At 32.8% G+C, this 15,116-nt stretch overlaps 2 protein-coding genes across 4 annotated transcripts in view; one reads left to right on the forward strand and one right to left on the reverse strand.

Annotated features, from left to right (window-relative positions):
* The window catches only part of LOC114341617 (folylpolyglutamate synthase, mitochondrial), a 56,470-nt gene extending 46,804 nt beyond the window's left edge, over nt 1–9,666 (reverse strand). Inside the window, exons 1-3 of one of the 2 annotated variants that reach the window (XM_050650489.1) lie at nt 9,374–9,666; nt 9,208–9,320; nt 111–357 (exon numbers count right to left, since the gene is read on the reverse strand). In XM_050650489.1, the coding sequence (XP_050506446.1) occupies nt 111–357; nt 9,208–9,320; nt 9,374–9,487 (474 nt within the window). In that variant the 5' untranslated portion in view covers nt 9,488–9,666. The remainder of the gene's footprint in view (nt 1–110; nt 358–9,207; nt 9,321–9,373) is intronic. The other variant, XM_050650488.1, reaches the window with a different exon arrangement.
* Nucleotides 9,667–10,035: 369 nt separating this feature from the next.
* Nucleotides 10,036–15,116, forward strand: part of LOC126884530 (protein wings apart-like) — a 163,707-nt gene continuing 158,626 nt past the window's right edge. For both annotated transcript variants that reach the window (XM_050650476.1, XM_050650477.1), the window contains exon 1: nt 10,036–10,664. In XM_050650476.1, the coding sequence (XP_050506433.1) occupies nt 10,499–10,664 (166 nt within the window). In that variant the 5' untranslated portion in view covers nt 10,036–10,498. The remainder of the gene's footprint in view (nt 10,665–15,116) is intronic.

A 15,116-nucleotide genomic window follows, 5' to 3' on the forward strand; every position in this document is an offset into this window, starting at 1 on the left:
CTTTTTTGCGCATTCTAACCGAATTACGTATTAGTATACCATCATACATCAAAAATGTTTTCTGCATTGTACTAAGTCTATTATAATAATTTAATTTAATAAATATTTACCTTCTGTTTGTTGAGCAAATTATAAAGTTTCCAAAAATAATTTTTAAATATTGTTTTGGATATAGGCTTTCCATTTATTCTAATTCGTTCTCGTACATCAAGAAGATGTGGTGATGAAAAAAATCCAGTTGTACAACCATGACTTCTCAATATTTTTTCAGTATAGGCACATGTACTTCCTTTCCCATTAGTGCCAGTCACATGGATGACAGACAGTCGGTCTAGATCAGTTACAGACAAACCAGTCCTAAAATTAAAATTGATTTTTCACTTAGGGATACAAGTATAACACTCAGAAGCAAAAAAAAGAATGTGTGTGTACTTTGTACGCACGTAAGAAGATATTCTTCTATTATATAATAGGTAATTTAAACGAAGTAAATATACTTAACAGGTTATTTGTATTTTATTTAAAAATCAAACTAACTTTCTTATCTACCACTTTCAAAAAATTTTTATTAAAACAACCAAAAATGAAAAAAAAATATGAATCGCCCAGGATTTGAACCCGCGTCATTCCAATCTCAGAGCTAACGCATTACCAACTACTCCAGCGAGGTCCTTGTAATTGACATGTAAGTTTCGGATATAATTACACAACACGGCGACATATAGTGTAAAAATGTTATGCTTACATAATATTTTATTATTTTACTACAGAGAAACACAAATCCAAAAACACAAGAATTATAATAAATAATACATTTCCTAAAAACACTAATATATTCTTTTAATGATTTATTTGCACGGTTACAGATACATATAGTATTTTTACTACAAAAGCGATATTACGTAGGTCAAAATTTTTGACGTAAGAGAACTGTCAAAACATTAGAATGTGACTTTTCATTATTGCCATGTTTATAGTAAGAGAACTGTCAAAACATTAGAATGTGACTTTTCATTATTTTGACAGTTCTCTTACGTCAAAACTTCTGACCTACGTAATATCGCTTTTGTAGTAAAAATACTATACATACCTATCTTGAAAGATTAGCAATGAACTACATACTGTCTGTGTACATACTGTCTGCGCAGGCGCGCAGATTTATGTACAATTTTACCCTCAATCGAATTGCGCCTAAAGAAGAATATCTTCAAAAATACAACCTAAATGTAAATAAAGAAAAGACACAAATAATGAAAATAACAAGGAAAAAAGACACTGATGACCTAATCGCAGTGGAGATAGATCCACAAAAAATAAAGCAAACAAACATATATTATACACATACCCTGGAACAGTAATAAATATCAGAGGAAGCATCGAGGATAATCTCAATAACAGACTAGAGAGTACAGGAAAAGGAAAACTACTATTCCAGATTCCAGGCACTAAATAGAGGATTCCTGAACAGCAAAGAAATATCAAGTAAAACGAAGATGGCAATATTTATTTATATGCGCAACAGGCCTTTACGACCTAGGCCATTTTTATAAAATAATCATAAAATTAACTAATTACAATAATTGTTTTAATCAAAACTCAAACTTAAGAATAGGTAAGTGTGGGCCAAAGAAAACAGTCCACCTCGATATTTGGCAGTATTTATTAGATTTTAAGGAAATGACGAAACAGGTCGATTTTTGATCTAAGGGGGACACATTTTTACGGTACATGCATCTGTCATTTGTCAACCCCCTCCCTTCCTCCTTCGCCACCCCTTATTTTTAAATAGAGAATAGGGGTCGTGTGCTAGCTCATTTGAAAGGTTATTTAATTCTCTATTCAGTAATATAAACATTAACATAATTATTATAAGAAAACATATTTTAATTAAATTAATTGACACAAAAAGAAGAATGTATATAAATTATTTAATTCAAAATACATTCTACTGCTGTCACAAAACAGAAAAATTTTTTTTGGATAAATAAACATTGCTTTCCGCTTAATTTGAATGTTCAAGCTGCCACCCATCTGCCTCTTGGTTGGTTGAATATTGAATTTAAGCAACAAACAATGTTTATTTATCAAATAAACATTTTTTATGTTTTCTGTCAGCAGTAGAATGTATTTTGAGTTAAATAAATTATATAGATTCTTCTTTTTGTGTCAATTAATTTAATTCAAAATAATTTTTCTAACCCTGTATAAATAAATATGTCAGTGTTGGTATTGTCCTTTTCATGAGCATTTTTCAGTGCGTAACAAATGTTAGGAAAAAGGGTAAGTCCGTCATAATACACATTTATGACATTTATGACATTATTCTAATATGACATTTTAGTTAATCTGACAATTGTCACATTTTATTTTCAATTTGGAATAAAAACAGATCAAATGTGTTTCTTGCATTTATAAAATGGTATTTTCTTTGATTTGTATAGTCTTATAAATTATACAGATTATATTTTTAATATTATTATCTAATTAAAAAAAAATTATTTTTTTATTATGGCGCCATCTATCGACAACTAGAATAACTAGAATAAATATTGTAAATGTCTGTAATCTCGGACTTGCCTTTTTTCTGTCACGTACAATTTAATGCGTTAGAAAGAAATCGAAAAACTGTGACGCACTGAAAGATGATCATGAGAAAAAGAATATTATTGAATAGAGAATTCAATAAGCTTCCAAATGAGCTAGCACACGAACCCTCGCTATTCCCTATTTAAAAATAAGGGGTGGCGAAAGAGGAAGGGAGGGGGTTGACAAATGACATATGTATGTACCGTAAAAATGTGTCCCCCTTAGATCAAAAATCGACCTGTTTCTTGATTTCCTTAAAATCTAATAAATACTGCCAAATATCGAGGTGGACTGTTTTCTTTGACCCATTCTGTATACAAAATTCTTAACGACTCTGAAGGACATGATGAATATTTCTCCATTCACTTCTATTTTGTGCTTTTCTTTTCCAGTCCCTAACCTTCACGTGTTTAAGTTAAGGTCTTCTTCCCCTTTATTAATCCACCTCGTTTTGGGTATAGTTCTTCTTTTGGGATCAATTAATTTTCTGGTCATTACTAGTTTAGGCATTATGTTCACTGCCATTCTGTCTACATGTCCCAACTATCTGATTCTTTGTGACTTGACAAATTTGGTGATGGTAGGTTCTTTGTACAAAGCAATTAATTCGTTGTTGGTTCTTCTCTCCCAACCGTCTTCTGTCATCCGTCCTCCGAACACTCGTCTCAATATTCTCCTTTCCCATCTTTCCAGAGTATCCTCTTCCTTCTTATTTAATGTCCATGTATCACAGGCATATGTTACTGTGGGTCTAATTACTGTTTTATACAGGGTGCGCCAAACCTCTGGTTTTGTTTGATTACAGCTAAATTATGGGATATACAAAAAATGTTTTTAACAAAATTAATGTATATCGAAGCCGTCTATAATTTAAAATTATTTTAGATTATACCGGGTGAGTCAGAACGACGGTAGGAACCAAAGTTGTGTTTTTTTAAACGGAACACCCTATATATTAAATCATTTTGAATATATTTTTTAAAAATATTAAGAATTTATGTAAGGTATTATAGGCCTAAAGTTAACAATTTTCGAAATATTTACACTTTTATTGAGAAAAATGGTAATATTCAAAGGGCTGTGAATTATAGTCTAAGAGCTGGGAGCGGATTTTGTGCGTGATAAGTAATATGAAAAAACTATACGGGGTTATGTTGAATTAGTTGTGTACATGACTTTCACCAACGGCCGGAAACCAGAGTTGGGGCCGAGGATAGTTATAAGGGGTCAAAGTCGCGGATTTTATTATATTTTTTATGACGCTCATGATCGAGATAGTGCACCAAAATTTGGGAATAAGTAGGTCATGACGTACCTAAGTAAAATATCTAGGGGCTCAACGCTACGTGGCCGACAAAGGGGTGGGGGTAGGGGTGAATATAAAAAATATAACGTGTTTTTTGCGACGTTGGTGATTGAGATAGTGCACCAAAATTTGGGTATAAGTAGACCATGATATAAATAATTAAAATCCCCAGAGCCGGAAACCAGAGTGGGGAAGGAAGGTAGTTATAAGGGGTCAAATTTCCGTTTTTATTATTTTTTTTGTGACGCTCATGATCGAGATAGCTCGCCAAAATTTGGGAATAAGTAGGTCATGACGTAACTAAGTAAAATCTCCAGGAGTGGAACGCTGCGTGGTCGACAAAGGGGTGGGGCAGGGGTGAATATAAAAAAATGTAAGGGGTTTTTTGTGACGTTTGTGATTGCGATAGTGCACCAAAATTTGGAAATAAGTAGACCATGACATAACTAAGTAATATCCCCAGAGACGGAAACCAGAGTGGCGGACGAGGGTAGTTATAAGGGGTAAAAGTCGCGGTTTTTATTATTTTTTTTTTGTGGCGCTCATGATGGAGATAGTGCACCAAAATTTGGGAGTAAGTAGGTTATGACGTAACTAAGTAAAATCTTCAGGGGCGGAACGCTGCTTGGGGTACAAAGGGGTGGTAGGCAGTGGTGAGGATAAAAATATATGGGGGTTTTTTTGCCGTTCGTGATCGAGATAGTGCACCAAAATTTGGGAATAAGTAGATCATGAAATTACTAAGTAAAATCTCCAGGGGCGGAACGCTGCGTGGGGGACAAATGTTGTGCCGGGTCACAAAAAAAATAATACATACTGTGACTTTGACCCCTTAAAACTACCCTCATCCCCAACTCTGGCTTCCGGCTCTGGGGATTTTACTTAGCTAAGTCATGGTCTACTTATTCCCAAATTTTGGTGCACTATCTCAATCTCTCAATCTCAAAAAACCCCATATATTTTTTATATTCACACCTACCCCCACCCTTTGTTGGCCACGCAGCGTTCCACCCCTGGAGATTGTACTTAGTTACCTCATGACCTACTTATTCCCAAATTTTGGTGCACTATCTCGATCATGAGCGTCACAAAAAAAAATAAAAACGGCGATTTTGACCCCTTATAACTACCCTCATACCCAACTCTGGTTTCCGGCTCTGAGGATTTTACTTAGATATGTCTTGGTCTACTTATTCCCAAATTTTGGTGCACTATCTCAATCACGAACGTCGCAAAAAACCCCTTATATTTTTTGTATTCACCCCTGCCCCGCCCCTTTGTCGGCCACGCAGAGTGCCACCCCTGGAGATTTTACTTAGTTACGTCATGATCTACTTATTTCCAAATTTTGGTGCACTCTTTCGATCATGACCGTCACAAAAAAAATAATAAAAACGGCGACTTTGACCCCTTATAATTACCCTCATCCCCAACTTTGGTTTCCGGCTCTGGGGATTTTACTTAGTAATGTCGTGATCTACTTATTCCCAAATTTTGGTCTACTATCTCGATCAAGAACGTCGCAAAAACCCTTTATATTTTTTATATTCACTCCTACCCCCACCCCTTTGTCGGCCACGCAGCGTTCCGCCCCTAGAGATTTTACTTAGTTACGTCATGACCAACTTATTTCCAAATTTTGGTGCACTACCTCGATCATAAGCGTCATAAAAAAAATAATAAAATCCGCGACTTTGACCCCTTATAACTACCCTCGGCCCCAACTCTGGTTTCCGGCCGTTGGTGAAAGTGATGTACACAACTAATTCAACATATCCCCGTATAGTTTTTCCATATTACTTATCACGCACAAAATCCGCTTCTATCTCTCCGACTATTAGGCTTTCAAGGTAATAAAAATTTTAATGGCATGTCAAAGTTTTTTTAGTATACTGTTATTTTTAAATAAATTAGCATATTTGACATATATCCATAAAATATACTATCCATAAGATCACTATTTGCAAATACAAAAATTTCTCATTTTTTTAAATGGGACACCCTGTATATTAGTATTGCCTTTTGTAGTAAATATTACAACCTTTCTTTTGGTATAAGGTTGTATGTACCTAGCACGTTTCGTTTTGTAGATATTTAAAAAAAAAACTATAGATTATACGTTTTTGCGGATTTTTTATTAAAAAATTTTTTTGCAAAAAAAATAATTATAATCTGGTTTTAGAACCATACATTAAAATATCAAATATGAAGATAAAAACGTAATTAAAGATTAAAATAAATCGTATACTAGTACAATTCAATTGAATTTAATAACTTCATACTAATGAATGCATAAATTAGTTACTAAATTAAATTAACAACCAAATTTGATATCTAACCTAGTAATTTTTCTACCACAGCAATTTTCTTGTACCAAATTAATTGTTAGTTATATTGTATTTACGAGTAAGATCAGTTAAACTTTTAATTTACCTTTTAAATTTACTTACATCTTGAGAACATAATTATAAAGTATGCTTTGAAGCAAATGAATGTTAAATGCTGGTAATACTTTTGTAGATGAAATTTTTGTAACAATTTTTTATATTTTAAATTTTAATTTTTCAACCGAACAATTGGTGGATATGACATTTGTTTTGGGCGAAACCATTAGAAATTATTACCAGTTTTTGTGACCCGAGTAGGTACATATAGTATTTTTACTACCAAAGCGATATTACGTAGGTCAACATTTTTGACCTAAGAGAACTGTCAAAACATTAGAATGTGACTTTTCATTATTGCCATGTTTATAATAAATATGGCAATAATGAAAAGTCACATTCTAATGTTTTGACAGTTCTCTTATGTCAAAAATGTTGACCTACGTAATATCGCTTTTGTAGTAAAAATATTCTCCTTTTCATGAACATTTTTCAGTGCGTCACAAATTATAGAAAAAAAGGTAAGTCCGTGATAATACACATTTATGACATTTATTCTAACGTGACATTTTAGTTAAATCTGACAGTTGTCAAATTTTATTTTCAATTTGGAATAAAACCAAATCAATTGTGTCTATTGCATTTATAAAATGGTATTTTCTTTCATTTGTATAGTCTTATAAATTGTACAGATTATATTGATAATATTATTATTTCATTTAATAAATAATTCTTTTTTGATTATGGCGCCATCTATCGACAACTAGAATAATCACCGAACTAGAATAATTACCGAAGTATTCCCAGACGTGCCTTTTTTTCTGTCACATACAATTTAATGCGTTAGAGAGAAATCGAAAAACTGTGACGCACTGAAAGATGATCATGAGAAAAAGAATACTAAAGATACTATTTACTTCTTAATATACTTCTGTAACGTTCATTTGTTTCAAAGCATACTTTATACGTTCTCAAGATGTAGGTAAATTAAAAAGTTACTAACTGATCTTACTCGTAAATATAATTTAACTAACAAAATTGGGTACAATAAAGTTACTAGGGTAGAGAAATTTCTAGGGTAGATTTTAAAATTGGTTGTTTAATTTAATAAATAATTTATCCATATTAATTACTTATTAGTATGGTAAAATATTGTTTGTAACATAATTTTAAAGTTATTAAATTCTATTATCTTTGAGATTTTAGCGTCTGTTTCTAAAATCAGATTATAATTTTTTTTGCAAAAAAATTTAATCAAAATTATCGCGGATATAAAATATCCGTGAAACGTAAAATCTATAGTTCTTGTTTAAATATTTACAAATCCAAACATGCTATGTACATACAACCTTATACAAAATGCAATACTTAATATACAGGGTGTTCCATTTAAAAAAAAATGAGAAAATTTTGTATTTGCAAATAGTGATCACACTGTATATTTTATGGCTACAAGTAAAAGATATTAAATTATTTAAAAATGATACTATATATTATAAAATCTTTGACCTACCACTTAAATTTTTATTACCTTGGAAACATAATCCACAGCCTTACAAATATTACCATTTTTCTCAATAAAAATGTAAATATTTCGAAAATTATTAACTTTAGACCTATAAGACCTTATACAAATTTTTCATATTTTTAAAAAATATATTCAAAAATCATTTAATATATAGGGTGTTCTATTTAAAAAAATACATCTTTGATTCATACCGTCGTTATGACTCACCCTGTATAATCAAAAATAATTTTAAATTATAGACGGTTTTGATATACATTAGTTTTATTAAAAACATTTTTTTGTATATCTCATAGTTTAGCCGTAATCAAAGAAAACCAAAGGTTTGGCGCACCCTGTATATTTGGAGTTTGCCTTGTCTAGAAACCTATTTTGAGTTCATGAGGACTCTTAAACTACCTAATTTTTATTCCCTTTTGCTATTCTGGCATCGAGCTCCCATTTCTCTTTTCCATTTTCATTGAATACTACACCCAGTTATTTAAAACTGTCCACCCTTTTAAAACTATATAGCTTTTACCACTTACAGACTTCACCATATAAGTCTTCTTCTTCTTTTTTTCTTCTGTCCCTCCCATGATCATATATTTGGTTTTGCCTTCATTTAGTTCCAATCCAAATTTCTGTGCTTCTTCAGTAATTTTCTTCACAACCCTTCTTAATTCTCTCACGGTTCTTGTTAGGATCGTTAGGTCATCATTGTTTATTTGACACTAACACTAAGGTGAATAAATGTTGTATAAAACAATATATAGGCCAACATTGACATAAGAGCAGAATACTGGATCTTAAACAAAAGACACAAGATTAGGATACAAGCAGCAGAGATGAAATACCTCAGAAGAACAATAGAGGCAAACTCAGAAATAAGAAATAGAGTTAAAAAGTGAAAAAGCAGATGTATTACAAAATAAGGGCAAATCCTGGCAAGAAACCACACAAATGGCGAAGAACAGGAAAGAATGGAGAAAGCTCATCAAAGAGGCTAGAAGCTCCTAACTCGGCACTTAAGGGTAGAAAAGGAACAATTATATGTGTTATGTGCATAATTTTTTATCACTAGAAAGGGTTACTATACCCTATTCCACGAATATACGACTGTGTTGGATTATTTCGACCACGAATATTTTATTGTGCAAAATATCAAGAATGAAAATAAATTGCAAATTACATTGCTGTTTATTGGAATAATTATTAGAGCCATTTACTTTCGTACTTCTTATGCTGCACACTGAAATATTCCTTGTCGCGATAATCCAAAACAGTCATATGTTGGTGGAATGAACCATAAAACTCGTTTTTCATAAATATAAATGAAACCTGTTAGACTGTCATTAAATTATATATTATACATAATTCTTTATGAACATCAGATTTTGATTCTAAAAATTATTGTAGAAACGTACCTGCCTAAGAATTTAATAACTTCTGGAATATTAGATGCATTCCTTGGTTGATTTACTACATTTTTAATATAGTCCGCATTAGTTTGAAGCTCATTTAAAGCCTGGAGTGCCTCCTAAAATGATTCAAAATAAGGTTTAATAAATATTATATCTGCATTAATGTTACCTGATAGCTACGCGTGTTAGTCATATTTCTTTCGAGTTGATTTGCAGTGTGATGATAATGGCGAGATAATGCTTTTTTTATACTGATAATTATCTTTCTGCATGGAAACTTCATAGTTTTGTACCTAACCTATTAAAATAACATTGATGGTCAATTCTAAATGATAATAATGGATATGATAATAAGCATAACTGGCTTGGAATGTGTTCTTATCTAAATAATTGAACCTAATCGTTTTTTATATATTTCAAGGTTTAACAACCACAGACAAAACAAATTGTTCTATTATTAAACAAAATGATAACAAAAATAAATTGAATTTTAATTTTTGGCGCTCTTGTGTTTTATTGGTTTAAAATATATTTTTGCCTAAGGCATTTATAAAAATTTGTTTCAAAACCAATGACGTCATTCAGAACTTTCTTCTATTTGACATACTGACTGATTCGACGTTTGACGTTAGTATGGTGCCTATGAAATATAAACTTTGATAACAAGGCCAATCCGTGGAACTGTAATAATCCAACATTGCCAAATGGTGTACCGAATAGTTTCAATGTTAGTAACACATAAAACACGCTCTAAATTTATAAAAACTTTTGGAATTAGTAGTAGATAACAAACGTCTTAAACATTTTTAACATTTGGTTCTTTGTATGAGTCTTATAATCAAATAAATAATAAACAAACTTAAGTATTTTCGACGTGTTGGCAACTGTGTAAATTCGTAGTAATCCGTAGCTGTTATTTACTGGCGTGTTTATGAATGTGAAAATCTGCTTTTTGACAAGTGAAAAATAATTATTTTCCCGATTTACAAAATAGAGATCCAAATAAAGTATTACTTTATTCCAATGCCATTCAAGTTAGTGAAAAATTTTCCCAGCGCCAAGTAAACAATAGACGCCATAAACATTTAAGCTGGATATTGGACCAAAAAATGGCGATATTACAATCAATTTTTAAAAGGTTTTTCAGTATATTTTTGCATGTATCCTTGTAAAATGACGATTTTACACCTGTGTTAGTCTTTTGTACATCGAACACTTAATAATGGATCATGATGGGTACGTCTTAATCATCAACATAGGACAGACTTTTGCGACAATTTTTACGTGAGAAAAAATGTCTAGAGGATATGGAAAATATCGTCGTGGTGGTGGGTCCCATGCCAGTTTCCACTTTGATAACTTGTTCAAAGAAAATAGCAATAGACCCTCGGCTGCTAGGTCAGCAGCTACTGTGGGAAAATGGGGGATAACCTCATTCACATCTATCCGTACTTTAAATGGTTAGTATTGTTTAAAAATATAGTACAAAGGGTTTATTTAGGTATTAACTGGGCAAACTAAAAGCTAAAAGTTGATTTCGTAGTATGTGATTTTTCTAAAAATTATAGATTTAAACATGGGCCCAGTCCAATTTAAACTAGTCCTACTCGATATTTTATGTTTGAAGCTTCCAAAAGGTTTCAATGATTGTCTCTATGGAGGCTGTTACATTTCTTGTTTTAAATTAGTGTTCACTAAATGTTTAATGTAATTTGTACCCTCTCTTCTGTATGGTTATGTACTTTAGTTGGTTCTAAGCGTTTTGTTTGCCCTTATTTTCTTGTCATACATTCCTGTATTATCTAGTTAATAATAAAAATTAAGGGTTGTTTCTGTAGTTGTCACTGGAACAATCTGAAAGGATATCCCTATATATAATGGTTATGTAGGTTTTAATTCATTGTTGGGAATACTTAATAAGCAGAGAGCAAGATGAAACTTTGACCTGATGTAGGTTTTGATATTTTAAGTCTTATTTCTATAACATAACACTTTTTGTGTAGTACATTGAGATTAAAAGCAATTCTATCAATATCAGGAGACAAAGCACTCAAACAAAATCATAGATGTAACCAGGAGGGTTTTGGGGGTTATAACCCCCCCCCCCATCGGGATGTACTTTGAGCTCTATACGCTTAACACTATACCCGCTAGAGACCTTCCAGTAGTTGTAACCCCCCCTTACGACCATCCTGGTTACGCCGTTGAAAAAAATATGTCTTTTTATGATTGTTTTAAAGTTTTAGAACTCAATTTTGGATTAGTGTTCTACTTATAAATCATAACATAATTGGAAAACTGTATGCTTTGTTTTATATTTTATCATTTACATGCTGCTCTTTTCTTTCTGTTCTTTTTCCTTTTCAGATCTTTCCTTTTGTTATAATTTCTTTTTAACACTTATAACAAAAGGAAAGTATGTATAGGTATATAAAATGATTATTGTTCTAGTAAATTTAGTTTTATTTAGGTTATTATTGTTTGTCTTCAGATCAAAAATAGCCCTTCTAAATTGGGTTGTATGTTGTGTTTCTATCCAACATCTGGTTTACTCCAGTATAACTGAGATTTTCATTTATTATATAAGATAATAGTAACAATGTTACTAACAAACGATATTTGTTTTTTAAAATCTGACATAATATTATAATTAACACTGAGATGAAGTCAAGAATTTATAAAGCCAGTGTAAGACCAATAATGACGTGTGCATCAGAAAGAAGGCCTGATACAGCCGCAACAAAAAGACTACTGAAAACAGCAGAGAGTACTGAGGAGAATTACAGGAAATACTCTGAGAGATCAAAAGAAGAGTGAAAACATTAGAAGAAAGTGTAACATACAGTCTATAAACAAATGGACACTAAATAGAAAAAAGAATGGAATAACCACATAAGCAGAATAGGCGAGACACATGTGGTCAAAGTAGCAAGAGATAAATCACCAATCAGTAAAAGAAGTCTCAGTTAACCTAACAAAAGATGGAGTGACAACCAAGGAACTGTCAATACTGATGGACATCTTCTTCTTTTTCTCGTTGTCCTTATGCCCTATAAGAGCGTCGGACTTTGGTATCACCGATCCATCTTTTACCCATTTCTTCCATGCCTTCCAGTCTCCTGCCATTTCCTTCATCTGTTGCACTGTTTTCCCTCTATTTGTCCCGATTTCCTCGATTTGTTCCATCCACCCCTTTCTAGGTCTGCCTCTTCTTCTTTTCCCCTGTCTTTTGGCATCTGTCACCTTCTTTACTAGTCTGTTCTCGTTCATCCTAGTTATATGTCCAAACCAATTTAGTTTTCTTTTTTCAATTTTTTTCTCTATTGGTTCCTGACTTAGCACGTTTCTGATGTTTTTGTTCCTTTCTCTGTCCATCTTCGTCTTTCCAGCTATTTTTCTCAGCTGCTTCATTTCTGCTGCATTTATGGCACTTTCATGTCTTTTATTTGTGACCCATGTCTGGCTTGCATATAGAAGAGTTGGTACTGTGATTGTATTATATACATGCATTTTTGTTTCCTGGCTGATTTCCCTTTTTCCCAGTATCGTATTATTAATGGCATAGTATATTTTCGTAGCTTTCTTTGTCATATTTGCAATTTCTAGGTCTGGCTTTCTGTCATTTGATATTATCATGCCCAGGTACTCGTAGGCTGTCACCCTCTCCAATTCTTGTCCTTTACAGAGCACTCGTGTTTCGCCTTCAATTTCCTGCTCCTGCGGACCTATTTTCATTGTCTTGCATTTGCTGATGTTTATTTCTAATTTCATTTTCTCTATTTCCTCAGTCCATATATCAATTAATCGCTGCATCTTTCTCGGGTTGTCTGCTAGGAGAACGACGTCGTCAGCATACAGTAATCCTTCGATCATAACTGGTGTTAGGTGTGTGTAGCCTATTATTGTTTTTAAGTGGTTTGTTCTTCTTTTTACATTTTTAAATAATTTGTCCATAATTATGACGAATAGGAGTGGGCTTAGGCTATCTCCCTGTTTTATCCCCTTGTTCATCCTAAATTCTAGTGATCTGCTACCTCCCATTTGCACTTTTCCCACCACTCTGCTGTACATACTTTTAATTATCTCTAATAGTTTCCTCGGTATTCCCAGCTCCTCTATAGTATTCCACAATACTTTCTGGTCTACTGAGTCGAACGCTGCTTTAAGGTCTATGAAGGTCATATATATGTTTGTTCGCCGATCATTATTTTTTTCTATTATATTTCGTAATATGCTTATGTTGTCAACTGTTTGCCTTTTGGCTCTGAATGCTGTTTGTTCGTCTTCCAGATTTTCTTCTACCTCTGTTCTTAATCTTCTTTCTATTATTCTCGTATAGAGCTTGAACACTACTGATGAGAGGCATATATCTCTATAGTTTCCACAGGTGGATTCTTCTCCTTTCTTGTGAATTGGGATCAGTAAGTTTTCTTCCCACTCTCTCAGCATTTTGTTTGTTCTCCAGGCTTCACTCATTATTTCCAGCAACCACTTCTTTCCTTCTTTCCCTATCCATTTTATCATTTCGGGATCAGTTTTATCTGCTCCGCTTGCTTTTCCTATTTTTATTCTACTTATCGCTTCTTCCATTTCTTCTGTACTTATTTCTTCCATTTGGTTTTCGTCTGCTGCTGTCTGTTCTATGGTTCCCTCTGTCTCTATTACTTCACTTTCCTCGCCCATATATTTCTCTTCATAATACTCTCTCCACACCTCTAGTATCTCTGTTGTATTTGTCTTTAGTTTGTTGTGTTTGTCTTTTACTCCTCTGAGTTCTTTTCTTTTCTTTCCTCTTAGACCCCTTACTTTATTCCAGAAGCATCTGTTGTTATCTCTGTAATTTTGGTTTAGTGATTCACCGAACTTCTTCCAACTCTCTTTTTTTCCTTTTCTTACTAGTTCTTTCATTATGTTTCTGTGTTTTTGGTATTCTTTTTTATCTTGTTCCTCTCTTGTACTGTTGTATTTTTTCCATGCCTTTTTCTTTTCCCTCACTTCTTCCTGTATATCTGCATTCCACCATTCCGTTTTTTTGTTTAATTTTGTGACTGTTGGATTTCCGCATATCTCTTGTGCCTTCTTCATTATTACTTCTTTAAATTTTTTCCTCCATATCCATTTCTATTTTCTTCCTCTCCTCCATTTTGAACTCCTTATCAGTTTCTTCTTGATATATCCTTTTCTTTTGTTCATCTTTTAGCTTTTTTATTCTATCTTGTATTCTATCTGTTCTTGGTGTACCGGTTTTCGCCATGTCATTTCTGCCATTACCAGTCTGTGATGAGTTCCGATCTCTGCTCTCTGTTCTGTCCAGACTTGTTTTATATTTTGTTTCATTTCTTGCGTGTAGACTACGTAATCTATTATACTTTTTGCATCTCTGCCTTCTGCTACAAATGTATACTTATCTTGTAGTACTTGCTGTGTAAATGAGTTTCCTATTAATAGGTCGTTTGTCTGGCAGAATCTGATCATTTTAATTCCGCTTCTGTTTAGTATCTCTTCACCATGTCTTCCCATGCAACCAAGTCCTTTGTTTTCATCTTTCCCTATCCTTGCGTTCCAATCACCCATTATTACTATTCTTTCACATTTTTCTCTTATCTCATCTAGGGTATTCTGTAGTTCATTGTAGAAAGCTTCCATTTTTCTTCTTCTGCTCCTTCTGTTGGTGCATATATTTGCACTATGTACCATTCCTCTTCCATTTCTATTTTTATGTACATTATTCTCAATGATATGGGTTTGAAATCTGATATTCTTTTTTCTATTGTCTCTGTGACTACTATGCCTACTCCTTCTTTTGCTCTAAGTTCTTTGTCTACCCCGGAGTAATACATCGTGTAATTTTCTGATATATTTTCTTTTCCTCTTCCACATTTCTTTGTTTCGCTTATACCTATTATTTGCAT

The sequence above is a fragment of the Diabrotica virgifera genome, chromosome 5, assembly GCF_917563875.1.
Source record: "Diabrotica virgifera virgifera chromosome 5, PGI_DIABVI_V3a".
NCBI lineage: Eukaryota > Metazoa > Arthropoda > Insecta > Coleoptera > Chrysomelidae > Diabrotica > Diabrotica virgifera.